The sequence below is a fragment of the Diplotaxodon limnothrissa genome, linkage group LG14, assembly GCF_057381915.1.
Source record: "Diplotaxodon limnothrissa isolate DT_005_m linkage group LG14, D_limnothrissa_male_GT1.1, whole genome shotgun sequence".
Taxonomy (NCBI): Eukaryota; Metazoa; Chordata; class Actinopteri; order Cichliformes; family Cichlidae; genus Diplotaxodon; species Diplotaxodon limnothrissa.
This window is the reverse complement of record NC_140609.1, coordinates 27,461,677-27,479,990: the sequence shown is the minus strand read 5'-3', so window position 1 is coordinate 27,479,990 and position 18,314 is coordinate 27,461,677. Positions and strand designations below refer to the sequence as shown.

General features: G+C 41.6%; 1 protein-coding gene across 1 annotated transcript; it reads left to right on the top strand.

The window, feature by feature from the left end:
• The first annotated feature begins 722 nt into the window (after positions 1–722).
• Positions 723–6,598, top strand: LOC146619013 (extracellular calcium-sensing receptor-like). The gene is made up of 7 exons (XM_085370157.1): positions 723–983; positions 1,082–1,371; positions 1,483–1,775; positions 4,526–4,731; positions 4,857–5,078; positions 5,479–5,602; positions 5,694–6,598. The coding sequence occupies exons 1-7, from the start codon at positions 723–725 to the stop codon at positions 6,596–6,598; spliced, it is 2,301 nt and encodes a 766-aa protein (XP_085226283.1).
• The last annotated feature ends 11,716 nt before the right edge of the window (positions 6,599–18,314 follow it).

Sequence of the window (18,314 nt, the reverse complement as noted above, 5' to 3'; positions counted from 1 at the left end):
ATGAGACAAATGACTAGGCATATAGGAGCTCAAGCTGGTACGACGGCATCCTCTCTGAACTGCAAGCTGCAGGGAAGCACTCGTCTACCTGTATTTTCAAAGGATGGGGACTTTGTTATTGGTGGTGATTTTTCCCTTCACGTCTACATGAACACAGTTTACAGTGACTACACCAGCATGCCTGAGCCTGCAAAATGCAAAGGAAGGTTAGTGAGTAAGAAAGTCAGTAATGGGAAGAAGAAGAAGTAAAAACATGTTGGACTGTATGAGGAGAGAAATGTTTTCATGTGTGTTATGATCAATGGAACTAGATTGATTCTGTGTAGTGTTAAAAAATAAAAAAAATAGTCATTTATTTTTTATAAAATAATTTGTTGTGTTTTAAAAAACAGAAATTATACAATATGTTAAATAACAGTTTTATAAAGGAAATGATTTAAAGGAAATGATAAAGGAAATGCATTTAAATGTATTATATTTTAAAGGAAATGAAAAGACTTTAATTAGTAATCCATAATTTTCCACTAATTTCTTATGCTAATCTTTTGTGCTCAATTTAACTGGTCAGGCAACATTTTGATTAACATTTGATCAACAGATACAACCAGCAAATGATCCTGTTGTTGGTTCTATTTAACTTAAACTAAATCTACAGTCTATATTCTAACATTGACACAACTATTTTCAGCCTTTACACCAGTGAACTGCAATCATCACGTGCAATGGTTTTTGCCATAGAAGAGATTAACAACAGCACAGAGCTGCTGCCCGGAATCAGGCTCGGGTATCAGATCTATGACTCATGTGCATCAGTGCCTGTAGCAGTGCACATGGCATTTCAGTTTCTAAATAGCTTCGACCCTGTGTTTTCCATGGATAACAATTGCTCACATTCTGGTATGGTGATGGCTGTTGTTGGTGGCTCGGGGTCTACGACATCCATCAGTTTGTCCCAAGTCATCAGGTCCTTTAACATTCCCCAAGTAAATGTTTTCAATTTCTGTCAATTTTTGAATTTAAAATATGTATGTGCATGATATTTGATTTTGCGGTGTGTGGTGTTTTATTTCATTTGGTTTAGGTTAGCCACTTTTCAACATGCTCATGCTTGTCTGACAAGCAGCAGTACCCCAATTTTTTCAGAACATTTCCCAGTGACCAGTTCCAAGCTGAAGCAATGGCCAAGCTGGTAAAACACTTTGGCTGGACTTGGATAGGTGCTGTTCGGTCAGATTCGGATTTTGGAAATAACGGCATGGCTTCATTTCTAAAAGCAGCACAGAAAGAGGGGATCTGTGTGGAGTACTCTCTTTCTTTCCATCGAACATACCCACATAGCAGAATTCAGAGAGTAGCAGATGTTATCCGCAGGTGTCCTCATCGCAGATATTATTTCCGCAAATATTAGATTTACTGTCTTCAAAATTACATTTTTACAGTTACACTTTAAAATGCTTCTAATGCACAATATTGTCTGTCAAGGTCTACAGCCATGGTTGTTGTGGCACTTCTATCTTTAGGGGACATGAGGGCACTGTTGGAGGAGCTATCATATGAGCCTTCCCCGTCTCGCCAGTGGATTGGCAGTTTCTGGGTAACTAACCCAGAATTAATGAGGTTCAGTTTCTGTGCTGGGGCCATTGGATTTGGGATTCCAAAGTCTAGAATCCCAGGCCTCAGAGACTTCCTGCTGAATCTGTCCCCCTCACAAGTGGCGTCTTCTCAAATACTTACTGAGTTCTGGGAGGATGCATTTAACTGCACACTGACCAAAAGTAAGACATTTTTCTTGGTTTAAATTATCTGATCAACTGCTGATGTTACAAAGTCTAATGCTGCTTCATGGGCTGACCTACTTTCATTGAAAAGCTATGAATGGTGACCAAGTGTGAAGTGAGAATACAGGTGAAACTCCAAAAATTGTAATAATGTGAAAAAGTTCATTTATTTCAGTAATTCATCTTAAAAGGTGAAAGCAATATATGATATTAATATACTAATATAATATATTCCTGCAGCAGGGCCTTCAAGGCCTTCAAATGTCGTATTCCTCTTGTCAAGCTGCTCCTGAACAACAGATGTCAGAAGCGTCTTACCTGGGCTAAAGAAAAAAAGAACTGGTCTGTTGCTCAGTGGTTCCGCTTTTCTGATGAGAGGAAATCTTTTCATCTGAGGCTGTGCTGAGGCTTTTATTTTTACACTGTTCCTGCAGCAGGGCCTCAAGGGTGGTCCAAACCTCTTCTCGCTCTCCTCCATGCAAGAAAATTTAAATCCTTAAAGTGTGGCCAAGCACAGTAGCTATCTTGAGCAACAGATACTTGAGGGTAGCTATACGTTGTGAAGGTAATCTTAAATATCACCATATAGTTTGAGTCATCATCGGAGACCTCCATGGTATGATGCAGGTGGCAGAAAACAGATAACCCCCTGAACATGAGACATATGTCTCACCTCAGTAATTATTTTATTTTAACCCTATTTTGAAGAAACAGTAACAAAAAGTTAAAAATTTACTTGCATGGTTTAAGGACAGTCGCCACCTTTTGGAGTTTTACCAGCTCTAAAAGAGTTAAAGTTACTAGCTTGTGCTTTTGTTTGTCTAAAGCAGCAAAACTGCCTCTTGATTCTTTAGTAGATGAAACATCCTGTATGAGTGGCTCTTTCTGTTGCCCCAGTGGTGTTTGCTCCTACTGTAGTTCCTCCATATTAGCAGGGCTGTCTTTAAGGCATCTAAATTTTCTTCCTTTTCAGTGTCATAAAGCTGTTGAATTTTACTTAAAATAGTCTTTCGGCACGGCAGTTGGAAAATTGGGTCCCCTGACGATAACTGTAGTACATTTTCTAACCACCTGTCTTCTACCAATGATAGTGGTTTACAGTCAGAGCAATCAATTTTCGGAGAGAAATTTGTTACTTTGTCCAATGTTGAATTGCTAATTTTGGTCCTGAAGCCAGTCATTTCATCAAGTTTGGGCTGCTGACACCTTTTGACTGCTAGAGTCCACAGCTCCAACAGTTTCTGTGCTCACTGCAACGTGATTTGCATTTAGATGGTACCATAAGGTTGAAGTGTTTCAGTGGTATGCAAACTCCTTTTTTCACAGTTTGCACAAAACCACAATTATCAAGCCTTCCATCGGTTGGGTAGTCTTTTGAAATTAAATTTGCCTCCGATCATTCCTAGCAATGCACTTTCTTCTTATTCTTTGTAGCTCTGATGTGTGCATCACTGTAATCGATATACCAGGAAATTGTGCATTGACAAAAGTTAGCTTTTGCCTGGAATGCAAAGTGCAATTAAATGCGTATATTTTTTATTTCATTGTTTTTTTCCAAATTAATTAATCGTAATTAACGCGTTAAATTCCTACTCCTAGTTTTTATATAACCAATTCAAAGTACTTACAGAACAATCAGGTGTTCTGCATTAAAGAAGATAACACACAAATAATTTTTGCTACTCCAAAAAAATATTTTTGTCCACTCTAACATAAAGGAGAACATCACTAGCCTGATAGCTGCAGGCCTGAAAGCAGGAGGTCTATCACTCCTCGTGTTTCAACCTGGAGGCAAAGTTTACATTGCAATCTGCCCTTGGTGGCATTTTGGCAGCAACTACAACATTTAGCAGTTGCCTCATTGTTCTGACACACAAAACAAAACGATCGACTGTACGACACACTAACGACACACTCCAAACACGCTAATCTCTTGCATCTCAAAACTCGCTCTTTTTCTTTTGCTCTCTCGCTGCCATCACTCCTAGAATTTCTCCCTCTTTCTAAGCAACCAATGCCATGTTGCCATATCATCTTTTGATTGGTCGACATGACACATTTTTCCACCATTAGGAAAAAGGTGTTTTTTCTTTTCTTTTGAGAAGAGACTGCTTTCGAGCCCTTTCCTTAGAAAACACTGCAGTAAACATAACAAAACTCTGTTTTTTTCGTGGCTTATCAACACAATTTAAAAACTGGTACATACTTTGAAGTTCACACTGTTATAACAAGAAATGGAGACTAAGGGTTGTCCAGGGTTGACATAACATCTTGTTGCTGTGTCATCTTAAACTGGTCATGTGTAGTTTGAGTCAACATCAGAGACCTCCATGATGATATAGAGGTTTTTGAATAAAGTAGTCATGGTAAACTACTTTATTCTTCCTCAGCCAATCAGCAGCACTTGTGTGACTTTGCGCCCCCCCCAGCTCCCGGTAAGATGAAGACAGCTTCAATCGTCTGTGTGCTGATAAATAGTAATGCATTCACATCGCATTTCCTTGTTAGTAATGGTAATGTGATTGTACGATAGAAAATGCAATTAGCTAGATTACTGTTACTGTTATGTCCTATACTAATTATTCGTGGTAGGATTATTTTCCATTTTTTATTTTATTTTATTTTATTTTATTTTTTATAAAATAAATATGTTTCATGGTACCAGCATGATTTGCAACATTTATAAAGAGAACACATCTGAGATCTAGTTTAATGTTGACATCTGCTCTGTCTTTTTGTGATTTTAGATGCCACTGCAAAGAAGAAAGTATGTGATGGAAATGAAGACATACAGAATCTGCAAAACCAGTACACTGACACATCACAGCTCAGAGTTACTAACATGGCGTACATGGCCGTGTATGCAGTAGCACATGCCATCCATAATGCAGTGTGCCAGGAAATAGATGGCACTGTAGAGTGTGACAAGTTAACCAAGTTAGAATCCAAACAGGTCAGAAGAAATAAACATGTTGATGTCAGTGTCTTTCACCAACTGCAATATAAATTGATATGCAATATTAATATTTGTTATTGAAATATTGCATCTTTTTTTTTTTTTATCCCTAATTTTATCAGATTTTAATTGAGCTGAAGAAAGTAAATTTTTCCCAAAATGGCTATGATGTGTCATTTGACGCTAATGGGGATCCTGTGGCTATTTATGAACTGGTTAACTGGCAGAAAAGTGAAAACGGCGTGACTGAGATAGTGGCTGTAGGGCTGTATGATGCATCATGGCCCGTGGGCCAGGAATTCCAGATAGACAAAAACATTACCTGGATGGAGGGTAGCATGAAAGTAAGCAGTCAGAATTTGACAAACTTTAGTAATAATAATAATGGATTGCATTTATATAGCGCTTTTACAATTCTACTATTCATTCACTCTCGCATTTACACACTGGTGGAGGCTAGCTACAGTTGTAGCCACAGCTGCCCTGGGGCAGACTGACAGAAGCGACGCTGCCATATCGCGCCATCGGCCCCTCTGGCCATCACCGGTAGGCAACGGGTGAAGTGTCTTGCGCAAGAACACAACGACCGAGACTGTCCGAGCTGGGGCTCAAACCGGCAACCTTCTGATTACAAGACGAACTGCCAACTCTTGAGCCACGATCGCACGATCGATTAGTAAACAACAACACACAGCTGCATAGTAAATATTTACGTTTATTCTGCAACCTTTATGTCTTTCACAGGTGCCAGTGTCAGTGTGCACGGACAGTTGTCCTCCAGGAACTCGTAAAGTGTTGCAGAAAGGAAAACCCATCTGCTGCTATGACTGTACAGCATGTCCTGAGGGGGAGATCAGTAATAGTACAGGTAAAGAGAAATGATTACGATGCATTTAAAATGTTTCATTGTGTATATATGAAAATCAAGAAAAAATTGTATTTATTTGTTTTTTATCCAGATTCGACTGATTGTTTACCATGTCAAAAGGAATTCTGGCCTAACAAAAAGAGAGACACTTGCATCCCTAAGCCTGTAGAGTATCTTTCCTTTCAAGACCTCCTAGGAATTATCCTGGCTACATTCTCAGTCATTGGTGCCTGTCTGACCATCGTAACTGCGGCTGTATTCTTTTGTCATAGGAAAACTCCAATTGTCCGAGCCAACAACTCTGAGCTGAGCTTCCTGCTGCTCATCTCACTGACTCTGTGTTTCTTATGTTCATTAACTTTCATTGGAGCACCATCAGAGTGGTCCTGCATGCTGCGTCACACTGCATTTGGGATCACCTTTGTACTCTGTATCTCCTGTGTACTTGGGAAAACTATAGTGGTTTTAATGGCTTTTAAAGCTACAATTCCAGGTAGTAATGTCATGAAATGGTTTGGTCCTCCACAGCAAAGAATGACTGTTGTGTCTTTCACCTTTATTCAAGTTTTAATTTGTACTGTTTGGTTGGTAGTGAACCCTCCCTTTCCAATAAAAAATCTAACCACGTACAAGGAGAAAATCATATTGGAATGTGCATTAGGCTCTGCTGCTGGCTTCTGGGCTGTGCTTGGATACTTAGGCATACTTGCTGCCTTTTGCTTTGTTTTAGCAGTCTTAGCCCGCAAATTACCTGATAATTTCAATGAAGCCAAGCTTATCACCATCAGCATGTTGATATTTTGTACTGTCTGGATCACATTTATCCCAGCATATGTCAGCTCTCCTGGGAAATTCACTGTAGTTGTGGAGATTTTTGCAATTCTGGCCTCCAGCTTTGGACTAATAATGTGTATATTTGCTCCCAAGTGTTTTATCATATTGTTTAAGCCTGAGAAGAACACTAAGAAATATTTAATCAACAAAAATCAGTTATAGTATAGAGCTTCTAGTACTTGCTAATGTTCATCAATTCCTGTTCTGAAAAGTGAGTGGTGTGACACATGAGAATGTCAGGGATAGGGTGAGTTGGAAGCTGATGATCTACTGTGGAGACCCCTAAACAGCGTAGACAAAAGAAGAAGAACTAGGAATAATACTGTGGAAACCAAATTTAACAATTCCCAAGAGGCAATAATGTATGGTATTGTGAGTAATAAAATGTACGTTTCTATGGGGCATTTCAAACAAAACATATTACCTTATTATCATGAGTTTAGTACCATATAAAGATCTTAATGTTAAATACAAGTTCAGATTTTAGTATACTTTTTTCTATACTATTATGCTGATAATAATCCTGGTCCTTTGTTTGAACATGATGATGTGATTATTAAATATCTTTTTCAGTGATGCTGTGGCTTATTTCCCAGAAGCAATGTTTAGTTTCTATGTAAAAACCATAAATAAGGAAGGCATAATAAAGAAAACTACACATTTCTTTTTTATTTTGTAGTAATAACAGATTGATCAATGCCATGAGGTATAATGATTGTCTATATGCAGTAATATAAGGCGCTTGGAAAGAAAGTAACTAGACTTCTTTGAGTTTTTTGAAGGTGTTCCATCTCTCATCCAAGAAGCTTCTTCAGTCCTAAACCAGATGGTCCCAGATATTTAATTCCTAGTGATAGGTTTGTAGCTTGAACCCATCCGCTGGAACGTTGAAGGCAATATAATTACACTGCAAAGCAAGACACAAGTAGGCAAGCTTCTTCATGTTTCTCGTGCACGGGAGAGAACCAGACAGGCACCGTTCCTTCGCTTGACCCCAGTTGCTCTCGTCCGTTCTCCCGTACCACTGTTCTTTTATTGAGGTTACATGAATATGCATAAGTTCATTAACATATGACGTCTACATACACACAAAGAGTACCTTGCCTGTGTGTGTGTGTGTGTGTGTGTGTGTGTGTGTGTGTGTGTGTGTGTGTGTGTGTGTGTGTGTGGACTGCTGATCAAAGGGTCAAACATCCTTGGTCAGGAAGAGGGTAGCCTCCCCCTCCCCCTAGATGGTTCATCCTAGATAACACGGTGAGGAAGTCCTGCAGTTCATCTAAACAAAGAGCACTTAGACTAGAACAGACGCAACTACGTTAATCCTACCATAAAACAATAAGACACGGTATGACCTCTCATGCTCCCAAAGTGCTGTCTAATACACACAAAGTTTGCAGACTATCAAGGATCAAAACCTCTACCAATCTACAACTAATTACAAAACTCTAAGCATATATAAGTAAATATTTCTAAGCATAAATGACAATCAACAATACAAATCTAACATTTCCCCCCTTTTTGACCTTTATGCTTGAAAAGTTCCCAGGTATGAATACCTCATGTCTGACAGTTTCAATGCAAACCTTTTTATACTGAGCATACGTCAAATCACCCTAAATTACTGAAAAGGTACACAGTTCAACAAATGTATTAGCAGTTATCCCATTCCTCATTGATCTCATCTCATGGCAAACTGCATCCTATGAGCAAACAAAGAAATTGTTAATTTAATAGTGAAAATAAGAAGATAACATTTTCAAAAACATCCCAGCTTGGTGATGCTTCCTCCGGGTGTGCACATCACATGTCTCTCTGCAGAGTGGTTTAAGCTCTGCAGGGCGTCATGAATGTCTCTTCCAGTTGTTTCCATCACTGTCCATAGGACCAGAGTCCAAATGTATGTAGAATAAACATTCAAACATACCAGTTGGTTTTGTTGTTCGTCAACATGGGTCTCAGCTATTTCCAAGCTGCAGACCTCTCAGCACTCCAGTTTTATGGCCTCTTACCAGCCCCCATCACCTGACTTCAGACCTTCGTCTTGTGAGGGGGATATTTATGACTCTGCCATTGTCCACGCTCTGCAGAAAAAGCTCTCTGTGGAAAGGGTGCTGGGTTCCGTCATCTTACTGCTGTTATGATCCCAGCAGCCTTCAGAGTGTCATCGTATGCACAGTACAGTGGCACAGCATTAGATGATGTTCATAGGAAACTGCTGTCATCACCACCATAGCTTCTGGTTCCTGTGCTTTTCACAGAATCATGATGTCATCCTCGAACTCCTTCTGCGCTGTCGATGGAGCCCTCATCCCTCGAGTTTTCATATCCCAACGCTGCTGAAGATTTAAGGCAGAGCACGTCGTACACCTTAATTGTCTTTCTCAGCGTCAATATTGAATCTTTCATTTTATTTAAAATCTTGCTGTGGGAAGTCTCCTCTTGATCTCCTGGAAGCTCAGTAGCACAGCTCTCTGTGTGATGTCTGCTGTGCTGAAGATGATCTCTGATCCTCCTGAAGTCTCTCTCCTGGCCTCAGCTCCCATCCTGTGGACGATCCTCTCAGGCACTCCTTCTCGTAATGCATAGTCCTGATTTTGGGCCTGCTGGATCTGTCTCTCTTAGGTGAGAGTTGTCATGTGTCCATCTCCTCTGCCTTCCTCCTGGTTCAGCTGTTTCCGGCACCAGCTGGGGTCCTGTAAGGATGAGCGTCGTAGTCAAGGTAACCAAGAGGGTCCTGGTCGCACACAGGTCCGTCACGCCTCGCACTTGGTTGCCCTAGAGTTGATCAGAGGCTGGAGGTTGAAGTGCGAGCTTACCCTACGGGGGCTCAATCAGCACTCCCCCCTCACCACTGAAACAACCAAGTGTGAGATTTCTCTATTGTGCTGTCTTGAGGGTGCCGGGGTTTCCTGGGCCCTCGACCTCTTGCAGTGGCTCTGATAAATCCAGGAGGGTCTCTCGCTATTTTGCAGGCAGTTAAAATGGTCCTTGCTGTGGCTCCAAGGTCTGATCTCATGATGGGCCCCAACCAGCTTGACCTTTGACCTCAACCACTGCCTGGTCCTGTCAGCTATGCGCTTCTCATTGGGCCTCTGAAGATTTCTCAGGAGATTACTGCTGCACCTGTATTTCCTTGCTAGGAAGACAAACTATTTGGAGAGTATGTCAACAATCATCAAACCACATTCTTTAGTTCAGTGAACTTCACTTATAGGCCATCAAAGCCTCATCTGAACATGGGTGCACTGTTAGGTTTGTAGCTTGAACCTATTCGCTGGAACGTTAAGACAATATAATTACACTGCAAGCAAGACGCAAGTAGGCAAACTTCTTCATGTTACTCGTGCACGGGAGAGAACCGGACAGAGCGCCGTTCCTTCGCTTGACCCCAGTAGCTCTCGTCCGTTTTCCCGTATCACTGTCCTTTTATTGAGGTTACATGAATATGCATAAGTTCATTAACATATGACGTCTACATACACAAAGAGTACCTTGCCTGTGTGTGTGTGTGTGTGTGTGTGTGTGTGTGTGTGTGTGTGTGTGTGTGTGTGTGTGTGTGGACTGCTGATCAAAGGGTCAAACATCCTTGGTCAGGAAGAGGGTAGCCTCCCCCTCCCCCTAGATGGTTCATCCTAGATAACACGGTGAGGAAGTCCTGCAGTTCATCTAAACAAAGAGCACTTAGACTAGAACAGACGCAACTACGTTAATCCTACCATAAAATAATAAGACACGGTATGACCTCTCATGCTCCCAAAGTGCTGTCTAATACACACAAAGTTTGCAGACTATCAAGGATCAAAACCTCTACCAATCTACAACTAATTACAAAACTCTAAGCATATATAAGTAAATATTTCTAAGCATAAATGACAATCAACAATACAAATCTAACATTTCCCCCCTTTTTGACCTTTATGCCTGAAAAGTTCCCAGGTATGAATACCTCATGTCTGACAGTTTCAATGCAAACATTTTTATACTCAGCATATGTCAAATCACCCTAAATTACTGAAAAGGTACACAGTTCAACAAATGTATTAGCAGTTATCCCATTCATTGAGCTCATCTCATGACAAACTGCATCTTACGAGCAAACAAAGAAATTGTTAATTTAATAGTGAAAATAAGAAGATAACATTTTCAAAAACATCTCAGCTTGGTGGTGCTTCCTCCGGGTGTGCACATCCCATGTCTCTCTGCAGAGTGGTTTAAGCTCTGCAGGGCGTCATGAATGTCTCTTCCAGTTGTTTCCATCACTGTCCATAGGACCAGAGTCCAAATGTATGTAGAATAGACATTCAAACATACCAGTTGGTTTTGTTGTTTGTCAACATGGTTCTCAGCTATTTCCAAAGCTGCAGACCTCTCAGCACTCTAGTTTTATGGCCTCCCATTACCTCACTTCAGGCCTTCGTCCTGTGAGGGGGATATTTATGACTCCTTCATTGTCCTTCATTGTCCATACTCTGCAGAAAACACCTCTGTGGAAAGGGTGCAGGGTTGTCTTACTGCTATTATGATCCCAGCAGCCTTCAGAGTGTCATCGTATGCACAGTACAGTGGCACAGCGTTAGGTGATGTTCATAGGAAACTGCTGTTATCACCACCATAGCTTCTGGTTCCTGTGCTTTTCACAGAATCATGATGTCATCCTCGAACTCCTTCTACGCTGTCGATGGAGCTTGGCACGCTCCTCATCCCCTGAGTGTTTATGTTCCAACGCTGCTGAAGGTTTAAGGCAGAGCACGTCGTACACCTTAGTCGTCTTCCTCAGCGTCAATATTGAATCTTTCATTGTATTTAAAATCTTGCTGTGGGAAGTCTCCTCTTGATTTCCTGGAAGCTTAGTAGCACAGCTCTCTGTCTGATGTCTGCTGTGCTGAAGATGATCTCTGATCCTCCTGAAGCCTCTCTCCCATCTTGTGGACGATCCTCTCCTCTATTTTGCAGGCAGTTTCATGGTCCTTGCTGTGGCTCCAAGGTCTGATTTCATGATGGGCCCCAATCAGCTTGATCTTTGACCTCAACCACTGCCTGGTCCTGTCAGCTATGCGCTTCTCACTGGGCCTCTGAAGATTTCTCAGGAGATTACTGCTGCACCTGTATTTCCTTGCTAGGAAGACAAACTATTTGGAGAGTATGTCAACAATCATCAAACCACATTCTTTAGTTCAGTGAACTTCACTTATAGGCCATCAAAGCCTCATCTGAACATGGATGCACCACTTGCATAGGTTTAATATTTGTAAATAAAACGGCTAATCACACAAATCACTGCAACAATAATAAAAAACATTGTTTAATGTTAATCCTTGGACCCCTCCTCTTGACGCATGGACACACCCATGCGTCAACTCACCAAACCTGGATTCCAGTCTTAAAGAAAAAGATTAGCTAGATCATATCCCAGGCAACATCAGGGCATCTCCTCCCCTGGAGCAGCACCACCCTGGACCTATAATCCTGCAATGAAAATGTTAGTGTGCTTTGCATATTAAGTTTGCTTAACACCTGGTTCTCCCAGGAGCCTGCATACACACCATCATGGCCTGGAAAACAAAATCTGGAAGTAAAATCAAACTCCATACCTGTAAACAATTGTATCATAAGGACAAGAAGCATTCAACATCAGCAAGACAAGTGTCATGTGCAGGTTTTCTCAAATCAGTAAACTACAATTATTTTCATAAGTCGCCTCAGACATGGATCATCCCATGTACTCAGGCAACATTAATGTAATCGGTGACTGCTCTTAAGCAAAGTCACTCCACTTATATATTACTATGGGCTCAAAAGTGGCCAGCTAATGAGCCCATATCAAACTATCCCAGAAACACTGTATCTCTTATTTGTTTTACTCATGTCACTTGTCCGTTTCAGCTGAATCTTCCACAGCATTCTCAAAGAAACTAACATTAGCAAAACACATTGACTGCAGTCAGACAGAGGTCAGACACAGGTCAACAGGTTCCAGAGGTGCCATAAAAACACCATAAAGTTAACACTCGCTGTGGAAAGAAGTAACACCAGTTCTCAACACAGGAAATTTCACACAGGTTATTCACATTATCAAAGTAACCTTCACATTTTCCCATCAACACAATGCAACAGCATCACCACTCACAACCTGTAAACACAGTTTTCCTCACACATAAACCCAGAAATCCTGTAGTAGGAAAAAACATCAACCAGTTGTCCTGGTATAAATCGCATCATCAATTCACATGAAGAACTGGCATGCTGTAAGAAAAGAAAATGCAAATATTAGCGCTTGCGCAGGCGTATGCATACTTTGTCACAGATATCTCTGTGAGCAACTCAAGCCTATGAATAACACACCTGATAAATGCACAGACACAGAAAATGGCATTTAAAAGGTTAAATCATCATGCAACCTCGAGTGTTGCTGTCATCTTTCTGCTCCTGTAAAAGGAAACACATGGGTTCATCTGCACCTTTGTCAGGTGGGGGTTAACTTCACACAATCATGTTCAGTCAGTCAGTCAGTTATTTTAAAAGTCTTACTCATTCACTCAGTGGTTCCTTCTTTTGCTAATTGTGGAAATTATCATCGCATTCGTTTCCACGCTCAGCAAAACGACGTTATTTCAAAAAGAAAAATAATTTAGACTGGATTTCCTCGTTGAATCCTTTTTGGGGGGGACTCTCATTTCCTAATTGTCCCAAATAAGTGGCTTTCTCCTGAACCCATTTTAAATGTGGAGAAACTCACTTGCAACAATTTTCTTGACGACGTGTAACGCTTTTAATTCCCGACTTGCAGATCTGCTCAAAGAAAAGAAATTCACAAGCAAAAATCAGTGCTTGTTCAAAAATGAAAAATAAAAAATAACAGAGATTATCAAACCAAACTCTCAGTGCACTGTGAAAGTATCAAAATAAAAAGGCCTTGTTAAGTCATGACACAAACTCCTCATCATCTTCACAACAAAAGAAAAATCATCAGCTAGATTCACTCCAAACCAACCATCAACTGCACAACACACAACATAACCCTAATGTCATATTAGCTATGAGTTTAATCACCCGGTCTGTGCTCTTCACTCATTTAAGCCACAGATCTATTTTATTCAATTTTTCCTTTTTCCCTTCATCATAAAACATGTGACATGCTGTCATGCACTTCACAAAAGACGTTTGTTCTGATGTATTCAGAGTTGTGTATCTAAATACAGGATTCACTCGCACATCAAAACAGGAAACTCAGTGTTTTAGAGTCTCCACTCAACACACAACAACTCCAACACATCTCATTCACTCATACTAGAATTCAGTCACCTTTCATTAATCTAAAACCGATCAACTAATTTGCATATCAGCTATTAACCCACTAAGTTGACAGGACGACAGAAAAGCATGTTCAAAATAGTATCACAAAAGACAATTTCCCTCATACAGTAAATTACTTATGCTGCCTCAATCAAGCAGGAAGCTTCTCCCAATTTACCATTTTAACACTAAATTTATTGTCTGATCACTGATTTATCAAACCAGGATTTTTTTTTTTTTTCCCACAAAAGTTAAATTGTTGTCCTGCAACCTGGAGAGTCAATTTTTTGCATTGGATAAATTCAGTATTTAATAACAAGTGTCTGCTAAATTGACACTATTTTAACACTGATGAAAGATAACAAGCTAATTTTCATTGCATGTGTGTTTGTGTTATTAGGCAGGTCTAATGCATGTCTGTGGAGCTGCATCTCCAGCAGAGCATGTTCTTAAAGCTGCCTTTCCTACACACTTCTCTGCTATTATTTAATCATTTCTTAACTAATGTGCTATGAGTCTTCATGAGTCATTTTGTGTTTGGAATTGTTAGTAGGGTTAATGCATGTTCTGCTTGTGTGTGTGTGATTCTGTATATGTTTCTATTTTCGCAATGTTTCAGACTCCGTCTCAATTTTCCAACTTAAGCAGTCAGTTTTCTTTTCCCCAGGTTTGCTAACCCAAATTTTGATTTCCCACATTAAATAATTCCTATGTGTTCTCACCTAGTCTTCTCACTCTGTTGTCCTCTCACTCTTTTGTCCTCTCCCACTTCAACAGTCCCGGCAGTTCTCCTTCAGCTTTGTCCTGTCTAGTAGCTGAAGTGCTGCTGCTGCCTTCTTGGGCGACTTCTTAGCAGCTGCTGCCGGTTTCTTGGCTTTGGCCGCGGCGGGCTTCTTGGCTTTGCTCTCAGTAGCCTTGTTCATCTTGAAGGATCCGGAGGTCCTGGTGCCCTTGGTCTGCACCAGAGTGCCCTTCGCCACCAGGCTCTTGATGGCGGTCTTGACACGGGCCTTGTTCTTGTCCACATCGTAGCCTCCGGCAGCCAGAGCCTTCTTGAGAGCGGCCACAGACAGGCCGTTGCGCTCCTTGGAAGCGGCCACGGCTTTCACAATCAGCTCGCCCACGCTGAGGCCGACCTTCTTGGGCTTGGAAGTCATCATCTTCTTCTTCTTGGCCTGAACCTCGGCGCAGGGCACAGGGCGTGTTTATGATGGAGCCTTTCCCACCACAGCGCTGGCACGTTGAACGCATCATGAAGGGTCCATTTCTTTCATGTCGCTAGCCGCATGTGGCTTGCCCGAGTCACTCAGTCCTTTTTGAGCATTTCAACATGCTGCCGCCGCAGACCCTGGCCTCAGATCCAGCAAGTTTAGCGCGCTGATCTCCAAAAAAGTCCCGAAGGCCAGAAAGACGTCAAATAAGTGTCTCGTGCTGAGAACTCAAACAAAAACTCCTCTTCACGCTGCCATCTTGCTCGCCCCTCCGTGAAATTCAACCAATCAGACAGGAAGATGGGTTTGCTTTCTTCTTCTGCTGCTGTTTATCCACATTGCTGCTGCTTTGCTGGGACTTTTTGTGCTCAGGACTTGCTGCTGTCTCTTTATCATGTTATTGCTTTGGAGCTGCATTCCTTATCTTCAGGGAGGAGTGAGCTCGCTTGTGAGGTTGAGAAACACATGGCACTGTAAATAAGTCAGCCAGAAACTTGTTTCCAATGATGTTAAACTATAACTTTCTTCCGACCGCTGCATGTGGAAAATTGATTCAGGTCTGCTTTTCACCTGAAAGTGACAAACTAAGACATTTCATTATTATCATCACTGCTTAATCAACACACATCTCTCTCTCTCTCTCTCTGTCTGTGTTTGTGTGAACAATCCTTTCTTAAAAGCAGAAAATGACATTGTAGTTGTTTTTCGGCTGATCAACACAAAACCTTTTTCCTATGATTATTTCTCTTCGTCTACAATGTAGTAATTTGTCTCTTTTTCACTCTTTTTTTTTTTCTTCACAATAGCTGGTGGTCTACAAAATCACTGCTCTCACTCACAATCAGAGGCAATCACTTTTGCACAGTGCACAAAAACACTGTGATGTCAGACACATTCACACTCACTTTTTCATCTGCATAAATAAACCATATGGCTGGAGATATGTGCCATGGTGATCCATAAGCATGATCACCAGTTTATTTAATTATTTTTAATCCAACAAAACAAATAAACAAAAACATGATGCTGATGCTACACACACACACGAGTCAAGGTGCAGAAAAACTGCTCATGGAAACGCTGCACACTCTCTGTTTCCCTCTCTTTGAGTAGTTCTCAGACAGCTCTTGATCTGATAATGTGTAGCTTGCTCATCAGCTCAAAAAACAAAAACAAAACTGCAACGCGACATCACACAGTAGTTGCATGCTCTGCCCACAGTGGCAAAGTCTTACACTTACATATTCAACACAGCTTCTCCACCATGTATTTTTAGATGTTTCATACAGGGTTGAGCATATTAGTTGTTTTCACAGGTGTGCTCTACATCTCAACAATGGTTCATAATAAGACGACAGTCTTCCACACAGGTCAAGTGCCTCTATGCACTTCATGAGTTTAAATATTTACCTATATCACTTCTCCTCACATGTCATTGTACTGAATTTAAGCAACCACAAGTTTAATGTAGGTTACTTTTAACAACTATCCACCTCAATGGTTTGGCACACAGGCTGTGAACATTTTGTGTCAGGAAGGGGTGGGGGGAAAGCCACCCACCAGAGCACAGCTGCTGATGTGGGCTGGCCTTTTCCACACACTCTTCAAGGCTGGTGTGTTTTCTGAAAACTTCTAACATTTGAATCTCTTCCATTTATAAGCCTGCGATTAACCGCACGGCTCAGGTCCGCGTGAAACCCGCGCGACCGCATTCGCGTGCACCCACGCAGCTGTGGAGCCTTCGCTCTCTCTCTTTTATACATAAATACTTTGTGCTGCCAGGAGCAAAGTCCAGCACAAACGTCTTTCTCCCTCTAACTCACTCTTGGTTGCTTAGAAACCCATGATAACAACAACAGTCGGTGTTACAGACCACGTGTTCTGCTCCGCACGCACTCACACAACAACAACAACAAAAACGACGACGACGACAACAACAATGACAACAACACAAAATAGGCCTACTCCGGACTCACACCGGACCGCTCGGGACCCTGACCCAGTTGTGGGACGCTCACCCACTCGCGCGACAAAACCCAATGAAGGGACGCTCGGGACACACACCCAGGGCGATTTCAAAACCGGACACTCACCGGACGCTTGGGACCCTTGGGCGATTTAACCAAAACTTCTTTTTCGGGACACTAACCCAGTTATCGCTCCACAAAGCAGCGAACTTCTCAACGCCTCACAAAATGGCGGAGACTGCACAACGACACGGTTATAGAGTCGGCCTCTTTAAACTTACTTGGCGTTGCTTAGCGTGTAATATCAGCCTGAATCCCGCCGATCGCCATTCATCGAGGAGAAAGACAGACAGCGAATCCACAGGAACTTCCTGGCTGACGTCAGTCTTTCAGCGTGCCTCCCCCCCCTCGGTGAATGCGATCCCAGGGAGCCGGCATCGAAGGACCAATTAATGTTAGGTTTGTAGCTTGAACCTATTCGCTGGAACGTTAAGACAATATAATTACACTGCAAGCAAGACGCAAGTAGGCAAACTTCTTCATGTTACTCGTGCACGGGAGAGAACCGGACAGAGCGCCGTTCCTTCGCTTGACCCCAGTAGCTCTCGTCCGTTTTCCCGTATCACTGTCCTTTTATTGAGGTTACATGAATATGCATAAGTTCATTAACATATGACGTCTACATACACAAAGAGTACCTTGCCTGTGTGTGTGTGTGTGTGTGTGTGTGTGTGTGTGTGTGTGTGTGTGTGTGTGTGTGTGTGTGTGTGGACTGCTGATCAAAGGGTCAAACATCCTTGGTCAGGAAGAGGGTAGCCTCCCCCTCACCCTAGATGGTTCATCCTAGATAACACGGTGAGGAAGTCCTGCAGTTCATCTAAACAAAGAGCACTTAGACTAGAACAGACGCAACTACGTTAATCCTACCATAAAATAATAAGACACGGTATGACCTCTCATGCTCCCAAAGTGCTGTCTAATACACACAAAGTTTGCAGACTATCAAGGATCAAAACCTCTACCAATCTACAACTAATTACAAAACTCTAAGCATATATAAGTAAATATTTCTAAGCATAAATGACAATCAACAATACAAATCTAACATGCACCACTTGCATAGGTTTAATATTTGTAAATAAAACGGCTAATCACACAAATCACTGCAACAATAATAAAAAACATTGTTTAATGTTAATCCTTGGACCCCTCCTCTTGACGCATGGACACACCCATGCGTCAACTCACCAAACCTGGATTCCTGTCTTAAAGAAAAAGATTAGCTAGATCATATCCCAGGCAACATCAGGGCATCTCCTCCCCTGGAGCAGCACCACCCTGGACCTATAATCCTGCAATAAAAATGTTAGTGTGTTTTGCATAACACCTGGCTCTGCCAGGAGCCTG

What these genes read in the sequence shown, in the direction of transcription:
- LOC146619013 (XM_085370157.1), top strand. Translation starts at nt 723, where the DNA reads ATGGTTTTTGCCATAGAAGAGATTAACAACAGCACAGAGCTGCTGCCC. An exon ending in TAACTGCACACTGACCAAAA is followed by an intron (nt 1,776 to 4,525) that starts GTAAGACATTTT and finishes TTGTGATTTTAG; the next exon opens with ATGCCACTGCAAAGAAGAAA. An exon ending in CCAAGTTAGAATCCAAACAG is followed by an intron (nt 4,732 to 4,856) that starts GTCAGAAGAAAT and finishes TAATTTTATCAG; the next exon opens with ATTTTAATTGAGCTGAAGAA.